The 27229-nt window shown below is 36.3% G+C and overlaps 1 protein-coding gene across 1 annotated transcript in view; it reads right to left on the bottom strand.

Annotated features, from left to right (window-relative positions):
* LOC109862002 (trichohyalin-like) overlaps positions 1-26840 on the bottom strand; it is a gene marked incomplete at its 3' end in the record, with an annotated part of 31612 nt that extends 4772 nt beyond the window's left edge. The window contains exons 1-2 of the mRNA XM_020441883.1: positions 24630-26840; positions 18489-18752 (exon numbers count right to left, since the gene is read on the bottom strand). Of these exons, the coding sequence (XP_020297472.1) occupies positions 18489-18752; positions 24630-26804 (2439 nt within the window). The remainder of the gene's footprint in view (positions 1-18488; positions 18753-24629) is intronic.
* Positions 26841-27229: the final 389 nt, after the last annotated feature.

The following is a 27229-nucleotide window of genomic DNA, read 5'->3' as shown; positions in this document are numbered from 1 at the left end:
TTCTTGTCCACCGAATCAAAAGTTGTCTTTAGGTCTACAAAGAATGCAATTATTTTCCTCTTTTTCCTACTCAAGTTTTTGCCCACTATATAGTTTATAATATATATGTTATCCATTACTTTTTTTCCCTTTTTAAATCCCGCCTGGTTTTCCGGTACCATTCTCTTACTCCTTACCTCCTCCCTTATTCTCTCTGCCAGAACTTCAGCATATACTTTATAAAGTGTGGATGTCAGTATTATCTCTCTATATTCCTCCACCCTACTTTCTTCCACTTTCTTCAGAACTGGAACTATAATTCCATCGTTTAGTCCTCTATCCACCCCTTCCTTTTTCATATTTTCCCACACACTTTCCACACTTAGTCCTGTACCGATACTCCCCCATACTTTCACACTTCCGCGAGTATCCCTTCTCTTCCAGTTGCCTTTCCGTCCTTCATCTTTTTCATCGCCTTTACAATTTCTTCTCTCTCTATCCCTCGTTCATCATCAATCCCTCTTCTCTCTTCTTGCACAACTTTCCAACCTACCTCCCGAAGTAACTTTTTAAAATATTCATCCTATTCCTCCAACTCAATCTCGCCACACTCTTCTCACTATTTCCTCTTCCTTTCCCTGTTCGCTCCCACATCTCTTTTTCTATTCTTGCTTTTCTTGCCTTCTTTACCCATCTTTTATTCTCCTCCTTTCTTTTTCCCTCACACAAATCCTTATAGCTTCTTCTCTCTTCTCTGTATCCCTTCTTGCACTTCCTCTCTCTTTTCCACTTCCGTAACTCTACTCTTACTTTGCTCTTCTTTTCTCTACATTCCTCATCCCATCACCTTCTTTTACTCTTTACTCTTGCCTCCTCTTTCGTCTTTTTCGTTTCTTTTAAGCATCTCTCTACCTTTTCTTTCATCCCCTTCCACTCATTTTCCACCTCCCTTTGCTTGCTTCCACTATCTTTTTGCAAATCCTCTTCCAGCAATTGTCTTTTTTCCTCTGACCACACAATTGTACTCTTCTCTACTTTTTTGTTTTTACCCCTCTTTCTCCTTTCTTCTTTTTTTACACTATCACAGGGTGATGATCCAAATTCACCTTATTTTCTAATATCAACCTATCCATCTCGTTCCATGCCCTCGCTCCTCCTATTACGTAATCTATGACCGATTCTTCTTTTCCTCCCGTATATGTCTATTCTTTTTCCTCGTTCACTCTCATATTCCCATTCATTATCGCCTACTCTACTTCCTCCAATTTATCAATCAACACTCTCCCTTTATTCTCTTGTCCTTTGATTTTTTCCCTTCCCTCTTGTTATCCATTTTTTCTGCTATTACCTCTTCCCCCTTTTTTCGATTCTTGCATTAAAATCTTTCTTTACTATCGTTATCACCTTATCTCCGTCCCCCTTCATCTTTTGATCTTCTCCAACTTTATCCCCACCTCTTTGTTTACATATACACCTACTGTTCTCCATCTCTCCTACTTTTATTAACTCTTCGCTTTCCGTCCACCTCTTCTTTTCCTTTTACTCCTTACCCTTCTTTGTATCCATTAACATTTCTCCCATTGCTCTTCTTTTTCTGTTTTTCCTTCTTGCCCATTGTTTCTCCCAGACATATCTCTTTGATATTCCTAAAATTCTTTATTCTTATTTCTTAACCTCATCACATTCCAATAGGCCATTTTGCAAAATTCTTTAATTCTTTTTTTTATCTCTTTTTTCTCTCTCTCACCCCTCTTTTCTCTTTTTTTTTTCTTATCTTCTATCCCTTTTTTTATCTCTTTTTTTATCTCCTTTCTTCTCTTACTCTTCCCCCGTCCTTTTCTACCTCTACCTGTTCTGCTTTTTTTGTGTACCTCACCGAGAGAGTGTACCGACACTCTCTATTGCCTCTTTCTCTTCTCTCAATCTATCTCCACCATTCTCCCTCTATTCTTATCTTATACTCTTTTACCCAAGCACTCTTCCCCTTCTTCCTCTCCTTCATTGCCATCCTGCTTAATCTTCTTCTGACCTCTCTCTCTTTTCAGATCAAATCATCCTCAATCAAAACTTTTCTGCCTTTTAGATTGCTTTTTTCCTCTCATATTAATTTTTTATCTTCCTCTTTTTCTACTTTGATCCACACTATCTCTCTCCTGTCCTCTTTTCCTACACTCAGTCTTCTGAACTCTTCTATCTTACTTCCGCTCCTATCTTCTTTATCAATTTTTTCACTCTTCACCCACCACCTACAGTCCACCCACTTTCCTCTTTCTGTACTCATTTTATTATTAAATTTTTTCTCTTTCTTTTTTCCCTCTCTTTTAGCTCTATATTCTTCTCCAATTGTACTAGCCTTCTCTCAAATTTTCTATTCTCGATCTTGTCCTCTTTTTTTCTTAATTCTTTCTTTCTTTTTTCTTCCTTCTTCTTCTTCAATTTTTCTTTTAATAACTGTATCTTCTCCTTCAACCCATTCCACTCCTTCTTAAGTCCTGTTTCCTTCTTCTTCCATTCTTCAACCTTTTTTTCCTATCTCCCTACTCTCTTCATGTACTTCTCCAATTCTCTTCTCATCCTGCTCACCTTTTCCGAAATATCCCCTCCCGTCTCCCTTTTGTCCTCTTTTTCCCTGCTCTTCTCCTTCTCTCCTTCCTCTCTGCTCCGTGGCGATCCTGCATCTTTTTGCTCCTGCGGAACCATTCTTCTCTTTTATCCTCCTTTTCCTCTCGCCTTTCCTCCCCCGAATCCCTCTTCCTCTTCAGCCATTTTTCTAAGATTAAGCTTTTACTTGCCGATCTTTCCCTCCTACGCCCTTTAACCTCTATAACTACATCCCTTTTAAACTTTTCTTTCCTTTCCTCTTCTGTCATACTCTCTCAATATTCTATATCTCCAATTCTGTTTCCAACTTTTTGAACACATCCTACTCCATCTACACTTTCTGCTTTCTCTTCCTTTCTTGCTCCAACTGCTACCAACGCTCCCTTCTCACGTTCTACTATTCCTAATCTCTCCGATCTGCTCGACTTTCCACCTTTTCCCCTCATCCGCTTTTTTACTCAACCCTACGGATTTTTCTACCCTCTTCTCCTTTTCCTCCACTTTCTATCTCCACTCCACTCACTCTCGTCACTCTTTCTCACTCCAATTCTACCGCTCAGACTCGGAAATATCACCACATTCTTATAACGAATTTTTTTACGCGCTACCGGAAACAGAAGTCCCTCTGTATTCTAGTAAGAACTGCTATAATCTTAACAAAGAACACATTTATGTACTTAAGATTAGTTAATAATCACGGAAAAAATTAAGGTGTATTCTTATACAGCACCGAAAGATTGCAATAATATTGCATAAATCTTACAGTAAAACATTGTAATATTGCGCGGTAGTTGCAAAATATGTCTGCAGTGTTATTGCAAGCTTACGGCAACGTTGAGCTGTCCGCCTTTAAAAATATTACAATGTAAGATTACAGTAATGTTACAGTGCAATGTATTTGTGATATTGAAACGCATAAATATGCAAAATGTTTAAAATATGTAATAGATAAACTTTAACAATATATAAAAACATCGGAGAGAAATGAGAAGAAACTCGATGCTAAATTGTTTAAGTTCATAATCTTTTTGCACTTGAAACTCACAATCAGATATCCGATCGAATGTAAAAAGATTATAAAGTAACGCAAATGTATGAGTTTGTTTTCATGTCTTTATATATACACATGTGTAGTTTTAAAGTTTATTCATTAAAATTTGAAGTATCTTACATATTAAAAAATATGAACAAATTGTTAATTTTATATAGAAATTAGTAAACAATTTTCTTTTGTCCAGTTAATATCGCTATTTTATTTTATTATATATATTGCAATTTATTTTTCTATAATAACAACAGCTTTCTTTCTTTAAAGTTTAATTTACTTTTGTTTGTCTTATGCTCTTAAAGATGTAAATAAAGAGAAGACGACAAGTATAGATTACAAACGAGATACAAAAACGCGTCGAACTTGATAAAAACGTCAATATTGCCTCGTATAGTTTTGTTGTTTTGTTGGTATACATTTTGGTATTTATACAGTTTGCAAATATACGTAATATGATATATATATATATATATATACATATAGATATATGTATTATAACGATTTTTGCTCCTTCCGAGCTATGTTGCGCGCCGCTCCGCCCGAGACGGGATCGGTTCGGACAACGGGCAAAGTTCGCGCGAGGTAGCGGGATCGTTAGCAGGAAAGAAACAGGAAGAATCGGGAACGAGCAAGCCACCACAACTCAACGAATCCTATGTTTTTATTGCGGCCACCAGATAGGTTTCCGTATGAAAACTGCGTTGGTCAACGCGATGGCTCGGGCCTAACGGAGAGAGGCAGGGTGTAGAGTAGACCGTCCGTGTAAATGTTCTCCGGTTATACGAGCCGACATACAAAACACATCTAATAAAATGCAAAAATAACAATTTAGTAAAAGTAATATTTAACAAAGCGGATAATAAGCCGAAAGAAATATAAAAATTAGTTACAAACTAACAGAAAGTAAGAAAAAGCCGTAATAAGATTAACAGACAACTAAGAAAAATTAAAACTAATAGATATGAACAAAAGAATTAAAAGAAGTAACGCAATAATACGGTTGACAAATTTTGAAAAAAACTAGTAAGAAAGCTTATTTAAATTAATAACAATAATAACAAATAAGCAAAATTAATTAAGAAACTGAACGGACACACGCCAACTTCAACGCTACAATGACCCGATACTATAAATCGCCGAAAGTCTAGTTATTTTCAAAATTAATATTGAATATGAGTACCGTCCTCTGGCTCATGAAATCTATTAAACTTAATAAATAAACAGTCTATGGAGCCGTTTTCGCAGGATGTCTTGCGGAAAATATGTCTTATATGTGTGTACACATATAAGTAAATTCACGTTTTTCACGTGTTTTTTCGAATTGAAATTTCAATTCATAAATTCATATAGGATGCTAGTTTTGCATCTCATATATGATAGTCCCCGAATTCAATATTAATTTAGAAATCTACGCTGTCGAAATANGCGTTTATACAGTATCAGACATCATCTTAATAGATGTACGAAATATTACGAGACAAACTCCAAGTGCCTCGGTGGCCTAACAGGGAAGGCGACGGCCCGGAAAGCCGGAGATTCCAGGTTCGATTCCTGGCTGAGAAGTTTTTTTCGCAATATTTTAATCAATTAGGGGGGGTATTCGGGGACTATCATATATGAGATGCAAAACTAGCATCCTATATGAATTTATGAATTGAAATTTCAATTCGAAAAAACACGTGAAAAACGTGAATTTACTTATATGTGTACACACATATAAGACATATTTTCCGCAAGACATCCTGCGAAAACGGCTCCATAGACTGTTTATTTATTAAGTTTAACTAGTTATTTTCTCCGATTCCCGCGTAAAGCATTTGATAAAGCGCGTATAGAAACGGGAAGTAGTCACGATACGCAAGCAAGAGGTATTGATATTGATGCATATTGGCTCAATGGACCTTTTTCAGGTTAGTCCATACGCCATTCTAGGAGTCTTTTTAAAGTTGATAAATCAAGTAGATATCTGGGGTTTGTATTAATTGATTATTATTAATTATGTTCGTCACAAGGAGAGGTTGTGCAGTATACTACTACCACGCGATACATGGCCTTCTTTCACAGTGAGCGTGCCCATCTGTGTCGGGCTCGTGTTCAAGATGTTGTGACTATGATCGCCTTGTGGGAGGAGAATTAATTCGGGATTATACCCGAATGAATTTTTGGAAGCTCGATTTAGTTTGCCTATCGACTGATAACCTCGGTTGAAAGGGACCGGCCAAGAAAAAATCCTTAGGTGGTGAGCGGATTCGAACTCGGGATTTCCAGGTTCGCAGCTCCTGCACTCAGGCCGTGAGATCACTGGGCCGGTCAAACGCAAGCAAAAGCATGCAGAGGTCATAGATCACCTAGTGATATGCCAGGTCGCATCCCGCCGCGAAATAAAAACGCATCTCAAGGCGCGATCTAAAGTGTTAAATACGGAAACACACCTAGGGGTGATCGTAAATGAGGCATGCATTTGACTTAGGTTAGCGACAACACTATGATAAAAATAAAGCGTAACAGGCATTCAAGCCAAGCAGGCGCATCACGGTACTCACGTGTCAGAGGAGAGCTTTCTCCGTACGCACGTAATTTACAGAATGGAAATTCCGGATGTTCCAGACTAGACACTTTGTCTCAAGCTGGGCAAAAGTCTGGCAGCAGGAATTCTAACCCGCCACGTAACCCGGTTAACCAAGAAAGATTCCTCCAAATTATAATAACCCGTAGTAACCGTAAGAGAACGGTTCCCAAATGGTGCTAGATAACCGATTAACCCGCTCAGAGCAGGTTATAAAAAATAAATGGTAAAGACTAAACTACCGCTGCGTTAACACTTAGTAACCAAAGTAGCTTAACTCGTCAGATTAGGTTGTTCAACAATAATAGTGACAGTAACATAATATAATCGGATAATGATGATATTAAAAACTTTTTAAATTAAAATAATATTTTAAGGCTCGTGAAAATTTAAACTGAATATATAAGGCCGATACGAGCCATTCCCAGGATGTTGAGCGGGAACTTGTACGTGTATACATATATATGTATACATCTATAACAAGTTTACTTGTAAATTTTTACAAGTGAATTTTTTGAATTAAAAATTCAATTCTTAAATTCATACGGGATGCAGGATTTGCATCTCATATATGAAAAACCCTAAATACCCCACTAACTAATTTTTAAAATATTGCGAAAAAAAACTCCTCGGCCAGGAGTCAAACCTGGAATCTCCGGCTTATCGTGCCATCGCCTTTCCTGTTAGGCCACCGAGGAACTTGGAATTTTTTTCGCAAGATTTTAAAAATTAGTTAGGGGGGTATTCTGGGTTTTTCATATGTGAGATGCAAATCCCGCATCCCGTATGAATTTAAAAATTAAATTTTCAATTCAAAAAACTCACTTGTAAAAATTTACAAGTGAACTTGTTATAGATGTATACATATATATGTGTACACGTACAAATTCCCGCTCAACATCCTGGGAATGGTTCGTATCGGTCTTATATATTCAGTTTTTAAATTAAGTTATTATATATATGTATATATTGTTTGACAGAAACAATATTCTTTTTTGTTTACAATTATTACGACTGGAAAAAGTTAATAGAACAATACTAACAGAAAAATAATAAAACAATAATAATAAAACCAGTAAAAACTAACACTAACAGTAGTAAAACCAACAAAATAAAACATAAAACAATTTAAGAAGCATATCACACAAAGTTTGCTGAACGCTGAAAAACTAGAAAGAAATAAAGAAATATAGCGGATAAATTTACGGGTGGAGAAGGAATGAATTGTTCATTCTTTCTTCCGCTAAAAGTAGAATAACCGCCAATCAGCTTATTGACTAGCATTAAGCACGGTCACAAACCATGAGTACTGTAGTCACTTTGAGTACTCAAATCCGCATTCGCACGTTCCTATCCATCTCGCTCGCATTACTTATCCCTTCTCCTTCGCACAGTTGAATTTTCAGAACTCTCTCCCTACTTAGACCTGTTCTACACTACTGTTGAAAGCTGTAAGTCGTAAGAAATTGACCAATCACGGACCAATTACAGAAGAATAATCGATTGTGATTGGTCAATTTCTTACGGTTTACGACTGTATTGTAGAACAAGCCTTAAGCGTTTACGGCCGGTCCCGAACTGTGGACGCGAAAGTGCGCGCATGATATTACTGATAAGTGATAAGTTATGTTTTACAGGGTCCCATGAAATTCATCGACACAGAATTTGCCGACAACATTTCATCGACTCTAGATTTGGCCGACAACGACTTTAATCGACAACAACTTTAATTGACAACAACTTTAACCGACTCTTTTATTAACTTCGCACTTTTCTTTTGATATAGTGGATGAAAAGAAAGTGAGAGTCTTTTGCTCACGTTGCTTTTGCCCACGTTGATATTGACCACGCATTGCAATTTTTATGTTCTTTTTATTTGTGTTGTAATCGTTTAGGCTAGGGGACTACGCCTCTCCCCCGCAGAGAGAGTGGCTTCGCCCCGCTTTGCGTGAAAAATTATAAATTTGACGTCAATCGCAACGTGGTCAATATCAACGTGGGCAATCGCAACATGTGCAAAAATAACTTGTGGTCAATTACAACGTGTGCAAAAGAGACTCCCACTTCCTACCACTCACTATATCAAAAGAAAAGTGCGAAATCAATAAAATAATACATCATTGCCAGTGAATATTATACGGATAATGTTGTCAATGTTACTTGTCGGTTGAAGTTGTTGTCGATCAAATTTGGAATTAATGAAATGTTGTCGGTAAAAACAGTGTCGGTAAATTCTGTGTCGGTAATTTCCGTGGAATCCATTTTTACATTATTTGAAATCACTTTGTGAGCAAATTAAACCGTTTTATGTAATTGTAAATAAACAGTCTAACCTTTGTGCTTAAAACCCGTTCTTATCGGGTTAATCGGGTTCCTCAACAGCATTTAATAGTCGGTTCTTTAGGGTTCTTTAGGTTACGTGGGTTACATTAGGTTACTGAGAACCGAAACTAATACGGGTTATGGTTACAATCTCTGTCTGGCAGTTAACAGGGAAACAAAGCGGGGGCGAGGGAGGCTTGACGATGAATTAGCTTAAAAAAGCTGTCGATTCGACAGCACGTTATATCGCACACAAAGTCAAGTAGTTAGCTGGAATTTATTACACTGGAGCGCCTGTTACTTCTTTTTCTGATTGCAAGACACGCTATTTATCCGCTCGCCTCCGGTTACCTCGCTCGCACCTCGTCTCCGGCACTTACAAGCATATGATATTTTCGCAAAACGTTAATTAAATATCGTTAAGAACGCGGACCGGGCGGCAACACAACAATACACAATATAAACGGCACGGCGATAGAAATTTTTGAAATAACGTTACTTACTGCCGACTATCTGACGACGATTTGAATAACAATCAGCACAGAAAAAAAAACAAAACAGGCAATACAAAATGGCTTTCGCGACAACACGTACACGATAATTGCTGCTTGGCGCGTCTCCACTCGTATCCAAGGCTTATTACCTTAATTTCAATACTAAAATATTGCTCCTACGAACGCTTAGTGTCACGAAGCCCCATGAAGCACGATTCCAGCCGCTCGTAATACCAAATAACCAAATATGGCAAAGGACGTCTCCTCGCCCGCGAGAAAATTTTTCTAACTAAACGGCGCGACTGACCTTGACACTGAGCAACGGATGCGCGGATTCGTGGCTCACAGAAAACGCAAAAGCATCTCACCGGATTTCGCCGTCGTTTCCGGTTTCTCCGTTATGTTCCATTTTCCGGGATTCTGATCGAGAAAGCAAGGAACGGAAGGATCCGTTGATGCGTCCGACACGATCAAGAGACAGCGACCAAGAGAGCGAGGATCGCGATTGATTCGGGGTCGATACGCCGGAGCGCGCTAGATTCGCAGTGGTGAGTCGCAACGGCCAATCAGGACGCGGTATTCTGTTAGGCGCGGCGCTCCGGTTCGCCGGAGTTATTATCGCTCATAGCCGCGAATTACAAATGCTAATCTTTCGTTGTTAATGAGGCTAATTAGCGGCACCTCGCCGGCTCAATTTGGTGCGCCCGTAGGTATTCGTCCGCTCAGGATGCGGCGCATCCCGATTTTCTTCCAGCTGGAGCGACCGGTGGCCAGAATTTGCTGAATATTTGCTGCTTGATTTCTTGGCCGGTGACGCCACCTATCGACGCTATAACTCGCCGTCCTTCCGTGTTTGCTAGCGCCCGCGATGTATCCTTACGCCTGGATCAGGGCCGTATCCGCTGGTAACGGCAGCCTGCGCTTGCCGACGTACGCCCCTCTCTCTCTCGCTCAGTCCTCGCTTTGTTATCTATTCCTTACAGCAGATAGCCCTCCGGGGCTCTTTAGCAGATATTTTCGCAGATATTTCCGAAGATATTCCCTCGTTGATACGCAGACGGTGAGGCACAAATTAGTCAAACAAAAAAATAAGCAAAGCGTAAGACGACGATACAAATAATTAACAAGCCCTGGAGGATCCTGGCGCTCGGACGGCTCGCATTTCCGGATTCGATCGGAATGTGCAATTTTTGTGGCGGAAGAAGAGGAACAGCGCGACTACCACGTCACAGTATGTATACATGTTTGTTAATAGCTATTTAAAAGTATTTCTGATAATATACTAGAATTAAACATACTATAAAAAAACATTGCTAGAACATTTCGGCAAAATATTGATATTATATGTCTCTAAAACGTCTTTGCAATATTACATTGCAACTTGCAATGTTGCACCGTTTCTGAAATATTACTGAAAGCTTCGGTGCTGTATGAGGTCTTACTAGTGACACAAGTATGGTATTGTACATTGTATTTCTATTCTATATAGTGTTGTCTATTGTATATTGTTTTTTAATATAATAACGTACAAAAGTTTATTTGGTGCTACTTTTTAATATCACTTCTTTTGTAAAACATATTTTTATAGAAAGAATGTTTTGTAGTATATATTTTGTAAACCAAGTTTTATAGAGAAAGAAAAATTTTTATACAAGAATAATTTTTGAGGTTCTTCACATTAAAGAACAATCACACGGATTAAATTTTACTGATACTAATATGCTTGAAAACACATCCCCAATTACTACTCAAAATCAAAATGTCTCAACTCTAGACTCAACGATTTATTTCTCCATCTTTAGAATAGGAGTAGTACATATACAGGGTGTCTGAAAAATTTTGATACAGCTGAAATATGAAGATAGATTAAGTGAAACTGACTAGAAAAGTTAGTTGCCATTTTGCGAAATTTGCAATAGTTAATGAGATATATATTAATAAATGTGAACCAATGAGCGCGTGAAAAGCGATGGTGATCCTGACTTTGTAGGCGTGTATGATTGTCATTGTAAAAAAGATGGCTTACATCATGCAATGTCTTAGCAACGAGAGACGAAGTAAACAAGCGAGCGCGGCATATGACTCGGCGGATCTTGCGATCAGCCAATATTCGGCGGTACGCAAGGGAGCAAGCAGCGCTTGAGGAATAAGAAGCCACTGCTCTCCGCGATCATCTGATTGATAATTGACGCGATGTAACGTACCGAACAGCAAGCTGCCACGCGCGCCAAAAACTAATAGAGATAGTTAATAACATTGTTCTTTCTACAAAAAAGAGAAATGATAACGCTGCTTGAACAGTAAAGAGAAATGCATATTTCTAAACCATAACCTGCTTTACAAAAGAAGTAATATCACAAAATAACACCAAGTACGTTTTGTACATTATTTATTGAAAAACAATATACTATATACTACAAAAAATTCTATTCTTAAAAAATCCTGTTTTACAAAAGAAATGATATCAAAAGATAGTGTAAGAATTGCCACCAACAATTCTCAAAAAAGTCTTTATTTTATTCACAAAGTTTTTACTCAAAGTAAGTTTACTCAGAGTACAATTTCTTACAAAGTATAAGTATTTACGCTTGCAATACTTGACGTGACTTTTGATTTGAACTTTGATTTAGAATTGCTTCGGAACTGAGCTCCGGATCCAGGATCCGAAGTTTTTATTCGGAGATCAGAGAGTGGGGATTTCTTGATCTCTATCATTCGATTTGTGTAGAGTCATCGATTGTTTAGATTTCAGTGTCGGCGCGTGTCTTTTTTATTTTGTTTATATTGACGTGCGGCGGTCTTCGCCTCTCAAATTTTATAGCGGTCTCTTTGAAGCGATGAGAGCTATGGCGAGCACATGATCCGTGCGTGAGAGTTCATTGTTCATTATATTCCCTTTGTGAGAGTCGATCGGAATTCAGTTCTTCGACTCGGTTTTGTTTAATGATTATAATACGTGATCAGGTTCAGATCGACTTATCTCGCGAGGCTCTCTAGTTTCCGCCTGGAAATTTATTATACTTATTTGTTATACTTAAATTATTTCTTAAAATTCTAATTAACCGCTACAGTTACACGAGGCGCTATACGTATAATGCTCACAATACCACCAAATAAAATTTTATTTGTTATTATATAAAACAATAAAAATTAAAAGAATAAAAAGCAATAAAAAAATAAAAAATAAAAAATATTTAATGCAAAAAAATTTGGCACGGCTGCATCAGACTGCCGCACAAAGAAATAAGTTCAGTATAGTTGAGAAGCAGCCGCACCAAGTTTGTTTGGATTAAATATTTTTTATATTTTGAAAACATTTTTTCTCTTGTTACATCTCTATGTTCTAGTAATAACTATAATCTTATCAAAGTACATAGTTACGTACTTAGGATTAGTTATTAATAATCATACGAAAAAAAGTTAAAGCCTAGTTTTACCATAGACACAATTATGCTGTATATTGTTTTTCAACAATAAAACAGGTTTTTAGAAAAAGAATTTTTTTTGTAGTATATAATCACAGAAAAAAAGATAAGGCATAGTCTTACTTTTGACATAAGTATGTTATTGTAAATTGTATTTCTATTCAATATTGTTTTCTATTGTATATTGTTTTTCAATATAATAACGTACAAAAGAAAGTTTACTTGGTGCTTTTTGATATCACTTTTTTTGTAAAACAGGTGTTTAGAACAAGAACGTTTTGTAATATATAATTATAAGAAAAAGAATTGTTTGTAGTATTAAAATCAATTTTTACTTTATTAATTTAAATACAATACGTGTTGTGCGTGTACTTGGCGCCTGTTTTTATCATTTTTTTTGAAAAGATAAGTTTTTCGAGATATTACACATTTTGCAGTTTGTAGTATTATTTAATTTTGTAAAACAAGTCTTATAAAGAAAGAAGTTTTTGTAGTATTAAATCAATTTTTAATTTATTAATTTTTCAGTTTTTACTTCATAAAGTTAAAGTATATAGTTTGTACTTATTTTCTGCAAAGTTTCAAAATAATTGAATGAAAAAAGTTATATCGGAGATGTTGCCGATGCAAAGAAGAATATGTTTTCTGAATTAATTTTCTAACATCCATTTAAAGTATATAATTTCTAGTTCTTTAGTGTCAAAATAATTTAATAAAAAAAAGTTATATTTGAGGTATTGCCGGCGCGAAACGACCACGCTGCGGTAAGACAACCTTGAGCCCGCCACGATCAGGGGTATTGCCGGAGTTTGATTTGTATACAAAATTTGCTTATTCCGTTTTCTGAATTACTTTTCTTACTTCATAAATTGAAAGTTTATATATACTTTATACTTATTTTGTACCAAGTTTCAAAACAGTTTATTAAAAAAAGTTATATCGGAGGTGTTGCCGGCGCGAAATCACGTCGCGAGGAACATTGTCGAAGCGATCGGTACTATCGAAGATGTTGCCGGCGCGAATAACGCGAACCACTACCGTGCCTCGTAATTTTCTCTTTTTCTCTCTTACTCACACTTCTTGTCTTTCTTTCTTTTTTGTCTTAAAACGCGCTTGTATGCCATCTAGCAGCAGGCATGCAAACATGCACACAATTTGGTCGCACGATGACGACAATGACTACGTTTCTGAATCGTAAAGTTTTCACTTTGAAACTGTATCGCCGTATATCTCGAAAAATCAGAAACAAACAACAAAAACGCAAGAATACTGTTTTTTTAATTTTTTTAACGCAAATCGAACAAGACTAAAAAAAAGTCGATCGGTTCAGTCGTTATTAAAAAGTGGCCGATTAAAACTCTCCCCTTTACTGAAACACCTGATTTTTACGTATAAGAGACACAGTGTGCTCGCGCAGTTCGAGCGCCACTTTGTTGCGCGTGAACTTGGCGCGAGGTACTACCGTGCCTCTTGATATTGTTTTTCAATAAATAACGTACAAAAGTTTACGTGGTGTTACTTTTTGATATCACTTTTTTTGTAAAGCGGATTTTATTTTAGAAAAAAGATTTTTGATTTAAGTATTAAATACAATAAATAAATTTTTCTTGATTATATGTTATACTTTCTATTGCATATTCTTTTTTAATTTTAAGGTTTCAAATGTAAACATACAAAACTTTACTTGGTATTATAATTAAAAATTTACTTAGTGCTACTTTTTGATATCACTTTTTTTATCTCTTAACATCATATGTATATACAGGGTGTCCCAGAATTGGTTTAACATCTCTCGTAGGCAGATAGAAGGAATAAAACTAAGTCGAAAAGTCCTATACCATTTTGCTAGATTCGCAATAGTTACTGAGATTTTAATTAACAAAGATCCGCGAATAAGCGTGCATCAGGCTGTCTTACGCGCGGAGGACAGCCCGGCGCGCTTCGCGCAATTACATTTTAATATGTATATGTTATAGTATATGCTGTTATATTAGCTCCTCCCATATGTCGCTATGGGTAACACCGTTANCGCGCGAAGCGCNNNGGGCNGTCTTACGCGCGTAAGACAGCCCGATGCATGCTTATTCGCGGATCTTTGTTAATTAAAATCTCAGTAACTATTGCGAATCTAGCAAAATGATATAGGATTTTTCGACTCAGTTTTATTCCTCCTACCTGCCTACGAGAGATGTTAAACCAATTCTGGGACACCCTGTATATCTTATTATGAATTGCAGTTTGTGTATTTACCTACTGAATCATTCACATAATTCTGAGCAAAACCTTATTGGGTGTTATCTTAAGTGTTGCTTTAATCAGAAATTTTGCAAAGCATCAACTAACACTCGATGCTGATTTATTCTGCATTTCAGGCTTGGAATATGCCTATTGTATGTGTATAAAATAGTTGATATTTAGATAAATAAAATTCTTAAGCAAAGCTTTTTGATAATGATTCAAAAGTTCATAATTGTCAGTTTTTAAACTATCTTACAAAAAAATGTGTTTTTGTACTTGCAACTTCTCACAATTTAAGATGACAAGTGAGATTTGTTGAGTTTTATATTTAAAAATGAATACCAAATTGCAGACATCTTACTTCCAAACAAATATAACTGTATCCACTTGTTTGTCTAATGTAGTAGCAGAAAGATATTTATGGCGCTCTGTAAAAATTACAGAATAATTGATAAATGTCTAAATAATATTTTATTAGAAATAATAAACTAGATTATTACTCTCATGGAAATTTTATACTTCTGTGCCTCTTCTTCAAGATCTTAGAGTGTAATAAAAAAAGAAATTTTCATGGAACGTAAAATATGCTGATTTTGCCATGTTAACTGTCCGGAAAAAAATAGCTTCCTGTTATAGATTCACGTATATTTTATTCTTAATCTTTGCCAACATACTACCATGATCAAAAAATAACCGGAATTTATTCATATAAAGAAAAGTACATGTTTATTTTTCAAAATTTAAGTTGTCCCCTTTAAAGTAGTCCCCGTCGGCTGCGATGCACTTGTGCCAGCGGTTAATCCACCCCTCGAAGCTTTTCTGGAAGTCGATTTTTGGTATAGCCATTAGTGCCTCCAGCGATTTTAGCTTTATTGCCTCCACACTCTCAAACCGAGTTCCTCGTAGTGGTTTTTTGAGTCGATCGAATAGGAAGAAGTCACATGGTGCCAGATCAGGTGAATTGGACGGTTGTTGAATGGTATTGGTGTTGTTTTTGACGAGAAACTCACGAGAATTTTTGCACGAAATTCAGTTTTTTTGGCACCAATCTCGCAGTGACTCGCCTTAGACCGAAATCCTCACGCAAAATGCTCTAAACGGATCCGAATGATATGTTGGTGGTCTCAGCTATCTCCCTTATCGTCAATTTGCGATTTTCGATCAACAATTGTCGGATTTCATCGACGTTTTCATCAGTTTTCGATGTCGATGGCCTCCCAGGACGAGCATTGTCCTCAACAACCTCACGACCACTTTTAAAGCGTTCATACCACTGGTACACCTGTGTTTTCGATAGAGTATCGTCACCATAACACTTTTGTAACATTTTTACTGTGTTGGAACACTTAATTTCATTTTTATAGCAAAATTTAATGCAAGAACGTTGTTCAAGGTTTGAATCCATTGTAAAAATCGCCGCGACGTAAAAACTTGATGTAAAGAAATCACTGTCATAAAGGTAAATGAACAGCTGATAAGCAAAAGCTTGGCATGGGTGTCCGTAACAGTGCTGCCAACGTGACACAAACAACAGAATTCTAAACCGATAAGCCCGCGAGGTTTAAATTAAAAATTCCGATTATTTTTTGATCATGTACTGCTTTTACTAAAACTGTGTCAAATATAAAGTAATACGTAACAGTCTGTAAAATAAAAGTTAGTTAAGTCAACAAAACTTTTTTAAAAATAATAATAATATTACAATATTAAAATTTAAAAACGTAGCTCGTAATATCTAATAAATAAATCACAATAATAAAAATAATATAAACAGGCCAAATTAACGAGCAATGATCGGAAGTTATTTTTATTATTAAAACAATATATCAAATTTCAAATTTTAAACATACTTTTCGACTCTACTTGAGTCTTCTTCAGTATTATAAATTACAAATTATAAATTCTATCTTATCATGTCACGAATCTATCATTCTTGAAACAGTTGAACTTACTTGACGACAAATCTCACACATTAGTATATACGTACGACGCTAAAACTGTAATTGATCCTGAAAATGTAGTGTTATCACTTTATATTATCACGCACGAGAGAGGCAAACATACTTACATGTTGAAGTTAAAAATCAAACGTTGGAAACACGATAAAGACAGCCGAATATATATATACAAAACATCCATTGCCCCACTACAGTTAAAGTCAAGAAAATAAATTCGTTGAAGATTAAAATTTGTTTTCAAGTTGTCTAGTAGATTAAAACTTTTTTATATAATATCTGCATGTTATCTGTTCATTGATAATAATAAGCAATCTGTCTGATCATACAAAAAGAAAGGTTAGATAATTGCTTATTATTATATCTGAGCAAGTAACATGTAGAACAATAACATGTAGAACACAGCATGTACAACACAATTATTGAAGTGATCAAAAATTGATACATACTTGTCACAATCACAAGCACTCACGATTTCGATTCGACTTCATTGCGCGTGAAGATCCACCGCACAAATTCTTTCGTAACGCGTTACGTTTTGTTAGTAAGTACTAGCCGTAAACTTAGATTTTACTTATATATAATATAAAACATAACAAGGCTAAGTTTATAGTCATACTTAATTATAACGTATAACGTATAACGCGTTACGGAAGATTTCTTGTGTGGTGAACTTGAAATGACTCGAAACATTACCATCACTACCGTGCTTCTTGATTCTTTCTTTCTCTCTCTAACTCACACTTCCTGTCTTTCTTTCTCTTTTTTCTTTTAGCGTGCGCGTACATGTATGCCATCTGTTAGCAGGCACACAAACATGCACACATTCTGATTCCACGACGACTATAAAAACGTGAATTTCTCACTGTTAAAACGTTATTGTCAAGTATCTTCGATTAGGACACAAAAAACGCAACAATATTTTTTATCATGTTTTGTTCTGAATTGATTAAAATTAAAAGAATAGTGATCGATTCAGTGGTTATCGAAATATTATTCCGTGAAAATCTCCCTACTCCTCAAATAGCTAAATCTTGCGTAATAGAAGCACGTTGTGCTTCGCGCCGTTTGCGCGCAAACTTCGTTGCGCATGAAACTTGGAGCAAACCACTACCGTGCTTTTTGATCTTCATAAGGTAACTCGAAACTTTCAAATTCGATTTTCTCGCGAATGCTTGAGAGCTGCGTCTTATTACTTTACTGTGCAATACTCCACATAGTCATCTATCGATCCTATAAATTTCGTCCAAATCGATTGGTACAACGTCGTAGTCTCTTCTTGTGAGTTCGCCTCACGTAAACACACTCACATTATTTGTATTTGCATAAGAATATTTTTTTGATAAACTCTAAATGTTACTTTGTTGAATAAAGAATGATTTATATGTTTGTAAAAGTAAAAACGACTTTAAGTAATTAAACCTAGGACCTTCCTCCAACACATACGTTTCTGTAATCTCATTACGCGATCGCTAGATTCCGTCCCAGGTAAATTAGACTCGCGTTTAAAACCTAAAAAGGAACCGACAAGTGAGAAGACATTAGCCAAGTAGTATTGGCAAACTCCTGACTTATCTGCGTTACCGAACAGACTTACTCGACCCGCATGCTTGACTTATCTCATTAGGTTAGTGTGTCGGGATAGAACACACAAGGGTGTCGTGTGTCAGTTGCGTTCCTCCGCAGAAACCCGACCGTAATCGAAGACCAGAATATAACAGTTTCTATAGTTTTTCATTCTGTGTGAGATTGCTATCTATAATATATTGTTCTGAATATTTATCAATTACTTTACGTTTTATTATACATAATAATACATATTAAAGCTAAAACTTGTCTTAGCAAAGTAGATGAGATTACCTTTTGTAACTGCTGCTCGAGTTGATCCAATCTCGTCTTCCTCTTCTTGATATCCTGATCAAGACTTTGGAGCGTCTTCTCCTTCTCTTCTATTGATCTAGCTTTCTGATCTACGGACTTCATCTTTTCCTCTATTTGTTTTTTCTGCTCTTCTAATTGTCGTCTTTGTTCCTCTAACTGTTTCCTCTCCTGAGTAGTAAGATCGGCGCCAATTTTCGCAGCTCCAGCTTGATGAAGTTTCTGTTTCGTCTCGTGCAAATCAACCTGCATTTACATAGAAATTTGACATAGCGTACTCTTTTATTTACATTTGTCGCATGCATAATATTTTTTTTTGTTTTGTGTTTTTAATTTGTAATCAACTGCTAGACAAAGAAAGAAAAAAAAAGAATAGCTTCTCAAAAAAGAAAAAGAGAAGCTTAGATTGTGTCATAAAAGTAATAATAATGATAACCATTCCAAAATGCATACTCAATGACTGTCTATTTGCGTTCAAAACTGCTATACTATATGCTTTGTTTGCGTGTGAATCTTAATTTCCTAAAGGTACAATTTCACATACCGCTGAAACTAAATGTTTGAACGACAAGAAGAGTCACGTGATAACTTTGATTTGTTGCTCGTATTCCAGCGGCTACAATTTTGTAGTTGGAACCAGTTCAATTACAAAGCATTGTTGCTCAAACGCTGTGATGTACTAAGCTGCGTTCAGAAACACTACTCGTGTGCGATTTATCTTTATCGTTTATTGTAATAAATGTAAAACAAAGATAGAATGATGCTTATGTACACACGAATGGTGTTTTCAAACACAATCTTGACAATGTATACCAAAGACACATAACTTTGCAGAATTTCCGAAAAACGTTTGAAAAATGATATAAAAATGAACTAATTTAATTCAAAAAAATGAAGATGAAGAAGTAAAAATATATATAAATAAGCGTCAACAAAACGCAAACAACGCTAAATCTATCTTTTACTTTTGTCGCTCTAATCTTTTTCATATACAAAAAACGTTGAATAGTTCAGCGAGAAAAATCATCATGTGACTTTTTTTGTTGCTCAAACAGTCAGTTTCAGCGAGACGTAAAAATGCATCTTAAGTGCAACTTGATTGTACAGCAAGGTATACGTAAACTCTCGTCGTATCCGTTTCTTGCAAAATAAAACGCTAGTGGCACTAATTTTTCCAAGTAATTTTTATTTTTTAGTTGTTATCACAATTAGAAATTTTGAAAGAAATCGAAAGTAGCATAACGTTTGTTATCTATTTAACGAATTATATTAATGCGTGATATATAATAATAACAATAATAAAATACTGATGATAATAATAACAACACAACAATTGTAAAATACGACATAAACTCCTCCATATTTAGTATTTATACAGCGATATATATGTATATTTACATATAGAGAGATGTCAGAACAAAAAACATTGCAAGTAAAAAAACAATCTACACAATAAGAAATACAAGTACATGTGTACAGGGTACCAGACAATTAGTATACAATCTCTCGTAAGCAGGTAGAAAGAGTAAACCTGGGTCGAAAAGTTCTATACATTTTGCGAGATTTGCAATAGTCACCGAGATCTTAATTAACAAAGATCCGCGAAGCATGCTTCGGGCTGTCTACATGCGTAAGACAACTCGGCGCGCTTCCCGCGGTTACCTTTTATTATGTATGTGCTATAATATATGCTGTTCTATTAGTTATATTACGGGCTTACGCGCGTAAGACAGCGTGCTTGTTCGCGGATCTTTGTTAATTAAGATCTTGGTAACTATTGCGAATTTTGCAACATATATACTATACTAAATAGTATAGAACTTTTTAACTTAGTGTTACTTTTTTTACCTGCCTACGAGAGATTGTACATCAATTGTCGGACACTCTGTAAATACAGGGTGTTTCAAACCACCCGTACACTTTATTTAAAAAGGAAGAAAGTGGTTATTTTGAAAAATGGTTTAGACAAAAGTTGTTGGGAATTAAGTAATGCATTACATAGGTATATGCGATTGACTTTAGGTGGCGTCACAAAGATCATGTCAAAGTCGATTTGAATTTTTTTAATGGGAACTCATGTATTTCATTACATATTCTTATTCCTGACGTCAAAGTGTTTTCGAAACATTGGTTACTAACTCTTTTCAGGTAAGATCTTCCTGAGTTATGAGACTTTAAAATTTCCAGTACCGCCGGAGTTAGCATTACCCAAGATGTACCGTGTAGAGGTCGCACGGTTGAATTTATTTTTCTTTGAGAACTCATATTAATCAAGCACTCCGAGAAGATGTAAATCCGACCGTGCGATCTTCATACAGTATCTTAGATAATGCTAACGCTGGTAGTACTAAAATTTTGAAATCTTATAACTTAGGATCTTAACTAACAAGAATTTGTAATCAATATTTCAAAAACACCTTGACGTCAGCTACAAGGATATGCAATTAAATATACCGGTTTCCATTTAAAAAATTTAAATCGATCTTGACATGTTCTTTATGACACCACTCAAGAGCAATTGCATATGCTTATGTGCATTATTTAATCCATTACTTACTCCCCAACAACATTTGTCTAAAAAAATGGTCAAAACTACTACTTTTCTCATTTTAAATAAAGTGTACGAATGATCTAAATCTCTGCGCGCGCGCGCACACACACACACACACACACACACACACACACGAACTATCATTTAAAGTCCATCAAACAAATAGAAGACAATATCGTTTTCAAACTTTTTGTCGTAAGTATGTGAATAAACAATGCATAGAATTATTATATAAAGAATTGCAGACACTCTAGAAAGAATGAAACGATATTTCTTTATCTCATGAATTCAACACAATGTTTGCAATTACTTTTGGGAGTCACGTTTAACACGTGACATAGATGCATCTATATAATATGATATGATATGATATACGATACGATACGATACGATACAATACGATATATCATATATCATATGATATGATATATGATATATATGATACATAATATATATGATATATATGATATATAATATATGTGATGTGACGTTACGTGACGTAACGTGACGTGATGTGACGTGATGTGACGTGAAGTGATGTGATATAATATAATATAATATATACTAATATAATATAATACTAATATTAATACTAATAATAATATCACTAATACTTATAATAATAATGATAGTGTCAAATAGAGATATAGTAGTAATAATGTAGAGAAGCAAGCGCATGAAAATATAAAACTTTACTGTTTTCTTTTATAAACTAAAGCAATTGATTTAATAGTCGATTAATACCCAATAGTTGATTACATCTATAAATAAGTAGGATTTTTACATGTTTAGTTATATATGTCTGTATTTAAAAAATTAAATAATATAATACAAGTTTTTAAAGTTATTATTGTGATCAGTTTGAAAAGCATAAGCAACGCCATTCGTAGGAAATAAATTATATTAAGTGTCGGCTTGTGTAAGATTTTTGGGTGTTCTTACCTTCTCGGTAAGCTTCACGCTAACGGACGAGTGAAATAAAAGTCTCTAAAAACTAAAAAAGAATTCTTTTTGCAAGTATAAAACGTTCGTAAGAGTTTAATATGGTCAGCATAAGTAGTCAGAAAAAAGTAACTTAAATTTTATATTTTAAAAATATTATTTATTAAGTGATCGAGACAATATCGTCCCGTTTTTCATACTTAAGAACGTTGTAGCGCGAATCGCATTTAACAAGAAAAAGTTGAAACTTTGGATATACGTTAATAAATGTAATATTTACACGCTGGTTAAGTTTTATTGATATTGTTTTATGATAATTGGTTCCAAAGATTATACTTTTCCTATGTAGTGTATACACAATTCGTACAAAAATTGTGTACTTTTAATTCTATAATAACAAAGAATAACAAGAGAGTGATCAAAAACGGATATATGGCAGAAGAGACCCTTAAGAACGTTAGAAAAAAATCAAAATGATTGACCGTTTAGTTTTAACGATATAATAACAAAAAGAACTGAAGTTTTTCTGTTATTTAGCGTGTGAGAGCGAATAAGAACGTTGCCAGATCGTCACTCTAGACAATATTTCATAGTGTGTGTGCATTGAAACAGATACTCTCTCTGTGTACGAGGGCAGACTGTACAAAAGTTTTCGGTCGGTACTGCTAGAAGTAGGGTTTCTTAACCTATACTCAGACATAAAACTTTTGCATCGAACTGTCGCGCTACAACGTCCTATTCTTGATTACAACTTTTATTTTCTTTTCACGTGTAAAACAAACAAACTACAATAGACAATAATGATGATTAAAATTAAAAAAGCAGTGGAAGCAGTAGGAAATGGAAAATCTCTGCGTACTGCAAATAAAGAATTTAAAATACTGTATGCCACACTTCATTCGCAAGTAAAAGGTTAAGTACACATGCTACACACATGAAACGAAGGTCAGAAAGTATTTGAAATTAAAATAAAAAAAAAACTCGGTAAATGAATCTATTACTTTCAAATTTTATCACTCTGCCTAATCAATTTTGTTTTTTCATTTAACTGCTTAACACTTAACATCTTTTGCTGTCAATGTGTAATCGACAACTGGGTCGTACTACCCTATCGATAATTGCTCCCAGTTGTAAAATGGTGACTACTACGGACCTCGGATCTTATTATTAAAAATTAATTTTCAAGAATAAATATATTTTTTAAAGACTTTTTTTCAATATCACTACTTTAAATAATGTATAAAAAAATTGACTATTTAAAAACAACTTCTTCCTTTTTCTTCAGTTTAAAAGTAATTTTTCGCTAAAAGAACAGACACTTCTCACTAACAAAACTTTGTAAGTGATCGACTACTGAGTCAACTACCTTATACAGGGTAGTCACTGAAAGACTGAAGGGTTTGAAAAAGTCATAACTTGTTCATTTTCAATCTTTTTTATTTTTTTTTTTTGTAGGTTAAAGCATTCCTTATAAACTCCTTGGAGATTAAAATGGCTACGTATGATGTCTAGCAACTCATTGAGTTTTTCTATTTCAGTAAAAGATCAATTATAAAAACTCAGAGAAAATATCGGCAACATTTACTGCGTCAGATCGTACAGTGCGCTTAGGACCTCTTCCCGGAAGATCGCCGACTGATTTAGTTCTTTCAAACCGGGCGATTAGGTTCCGAATCATGTTATTGCTAGGAGATACTCTAACATTAAAATGTTGCCGATATTTCCTCTGAGTTTTGATAATTTATCTTTCACTGGAATAGAAAAACTCACGAGATTTACTCGTTGCTGGACATCATACGTAGTCATTTTAATCTCCAAGAGATGCTCTATAACCTACAAAAAAAATAAACAAGACTTAAAATGAACAAGTTATGACTTTTTCAAACCCTTCAGTCTTTCAGTGGCCACCCTGTACATGCATTTTTTATTTCATTTACTTCATATCTCTGTTGTTCTTTTTTTATCGCGTTTTCTTTGTCATTATAATAACAACAACAATAATTATTACAACATCGATGGGTAACTAAAGATATAACAATAATAACAATAATAATAAAAAGAATAATGCTAAAACACAAAACTAAAAATACAAACAACGCAAAATAATAAGAAAGACGATAATCATAATAATTAGAAAAATGAACAATGTATTTAATAGCAAGGAGAGCGAAAAATAACAGTGTTTAGAAGAATTGCCAAAGGAATAGGATTTAAAGAAAGAATGATTGCTACTGAATAAAAAGTGATGATTGTGATAAGCTGCATGAGTAATGTAATGTGGCTGGTTGATTTTCACGCGTAAAATTTTCACATACATACACACAAATATACATAAAAACATGAATGTATATCTTATTTTTTCTTGTGATATGTAGAGTTTATCAAGTTTGTTGGTCTTCTCGCTAGAGAAAAAAGAAAAAAGGTATTCTTTTTTCTTTTTTTGACACAACAATCGACTGAATTATTTTGGAATAAATTCAAGAATGCGTGTAGAGTGCGCGGAGAATTATTAGTGATAATGATAGTAATAATTGTGATGGAAATAGTGATATGGATAACAAAAGTGAAATGTTTATCAGCAACACATGCAAGCGAACATTGATGCCGCCGCTGTTGCGGTGATCGCTAACCTGATTTTTCTCCAATTCCTGACACAACATCTCGAGCTGTGCTTGAAATCGCTCACGTTCCACGGTAGCCTGTTTAATCTCCTCGTGTGCGCGTTCGAGCTCTTTTCTTAGTCTGTTGATCTCTTGGTCATTTTGCTGTATAGTCGGTTGAGGTTGTTGTAGTTGCTGCTGCTGTTGTTGCATCGTAACCTGCATCTGTTGGATCTGCTGTTGCTGCGCGTGAAGCTGCCGTTCGGTCGCTTGTATCCGTTTCTGCAACTCGCCGGCTTCGCGCTCGGCTGTGTCCGCTCGCTGTCGTTCTGTCTCGCATAACTTTCGCCACTGCTCGAGCTGAGCCGCATCGGCTTGCGCAGTTTCGGTACCACGCGATGTCAGTTGCTTCTGTAACTCTTGTACCCGCTTTTCTGCCTGCTCGGCACGTTGCCGCTCTTTTTGTTGCGTTTGCTGAAGGCTTTGCATCTGTTGCTGAAGACGCTGCACCTCGCGCATTTGCGCGTCAAGCGCTTCTTTAGCGATACGATCGGGCGTCTGCGCGTGAGCTCGTTGCTGAAGACGACGAGCCTCCTCACGTTGTCGCTCTAATTCGGCTTCGTTAGCACTCAGCTCTTGTTGGAAGTTTACCAGCATTTCCTGTGATTTCTCCAATTGTATCACTAACTGGTCACGCTCAATCTGCAGTTGTTTTGCGTCCGCCTCCAGTTTCTCTTTCATCTTTTCCGAGTGCTTTTCTCGATTCTCGAAAATCGCTGCCATCTTGTCGCGATCACGCTGAGCAACTTGCAGTTCGTATTGTAACCGGGCAAGCTCTTCACCGCCAGCGATTTGTTGTTGTTGCTGTTGCTGCTGTTGCTGCTGTTGTACTCGGCGCAATTCTTGTCGTAGCGTCTCGCGTTCTTCACGCAGTAACTGCACATCCGCGACAAGACGTTCGAGTTCTTTCTTGCTGTTTTCTGCGGTTTCCTGATATTTCGCAGTCTGCAAATGCGCTTTCTCGAGTTCTTTTGCGAGTCTACCGGCCTCAAGCTCAACCTGATCTCGCGCCACAATCGCCTTGTCTAGACTGGCTCGCAGACGTTCTACTTCAATACTCGCACTCTCTGATCTCGTTTTACCTTCTGTCTGCATCAGTCGTTCGAGTCGCACAATTTCGACGCGTAGCTTTTCATTATCTGCTTCTAAGACATCTGCTCGCGCTTTTAGCTTGTCATGCCGATCGCGAATTTTCTCGGCTTCGATTCTCGCGCGCTCAATCTCCGAGCGGTTGCGCTCTTGTTGTGCTGTTGCCTTGCCAGTCTCGTCACGCGCCCGCTCGAGTTGAAGCTGCGCTTCATGCAGCTTTGCCTCGAGCTCGGCGTTACTGGATTGCGTTCTTTTGAGCTCGGTGTCGCGATTTTCAAGCCGCTCGCGCAATTTCTCTACTTCCTGCTGTAGCCTACTACCCTCATTTTGCCACTTCTCCTGCTCGTACTGATATTTACCTCGCACACCCTCCGCACGCTCCAGATCGGCGCGCAGTCTTGAAGCATCCTGTTCGGCCTTCCGTGCTCGCTCGAGTTCTGCCAGCGCCTTCTCCAAACGATCCCGTAATCGTTCTACTTCCAGCTTTGCCCACTCGTGCTCCTCTTTCTGTCGTTCTTGGTTCTCTTGATACTTGCCAAAACGGGTCGCGTATCTCTCGCATTCCTCGCGCGCGCTCTCTGCCTCAGTTCGCAGCCGTTCCGCTTCCGCCTGCGCCTTTCTTACTTCAGTTTGCTGACGATCATGTTTCTCGTACATCTTTTCAATTTCCAGCTGCATACGTGCCAGCTCTTCTTGTGTCTTTTCCGTTGCAGCCTGTGCTTTGTTCAATTGCGAGTGTGCGCGTTCCAGTTCAAAACTGATGCGTTCATTGTCTGCGACTAATTTTTCACGCTCGTTCTGCAAACGTCGCAATTCGATCTGCGATTTCTCGTAACGCTCTCGCACCATTTCTAAATCGACGCTTAGTCGATCGATGTTTTCTTTTGACTTTTCTTCGTGTTCCTTGGTACGACCGAGTTGCAGCGCTGCGCGATCGTACATCTCTTGCACCCGAGAAAGCTCTTCTTGGGCTTTGCGAGATTCTTCGCGTGACTTGGCTGCCAACATTTGCTGTTTCTCTGCTTCCAGCTCAAGCCGATCCTTATCAGCTTCCATCACTTCAATACGGTTCTGCAGTCGATACACCTCGCTTTGTGCCCTGTGTCATATTGTTAATTATTAAATAAATGTATATATATACATTGTTATCAATAAAAAAAAATGTATGTACATATTATCTTTTTTTGTTTTTTCACTATACTTTATAACAATATTTTTAACCTTTAGAGGACGGGGTTGGTCGATATTTCGACCACCCAACGAACACAAAATATTTGATAATTTTAAGGTGAAATTGATGTACTTAATAACAGAAAAATAGTAAAAAAAAGTTTCAAATGTGTCCTTGACCTTGAAAATCATCATTTCAAGGTCAAATTTTTTTTGCTATGTAAGCTTCAAAATATGTATATACATGTTTTTTGATGCGCTGAGTATGAAAAAATAGTAAAAAAAAAATCCTGAAGAGGTCTTTGACCTTG

Source organism: Pseudomyrmex gracilis, unplaced genomic scaffold (assembly GCF_002006095.1).
Source record: "Pseudomyrmex gracilis isolate BER0280 unplaced genomic scaffold, ASM200609v1 scaffold_1252, whole genome shotgun sequence".
In the NCBI taxonomy this organism is placed as follows: Eukaryota; Metazoa; Arthropoda; class Insecta; order Hymenoptera; family Formicidae; genus Pseudomyrmex; species Pseudomyrmex gracilis.
This window is presented reverse-complemented; position numbering and strand designations above follow the sequence as displayed.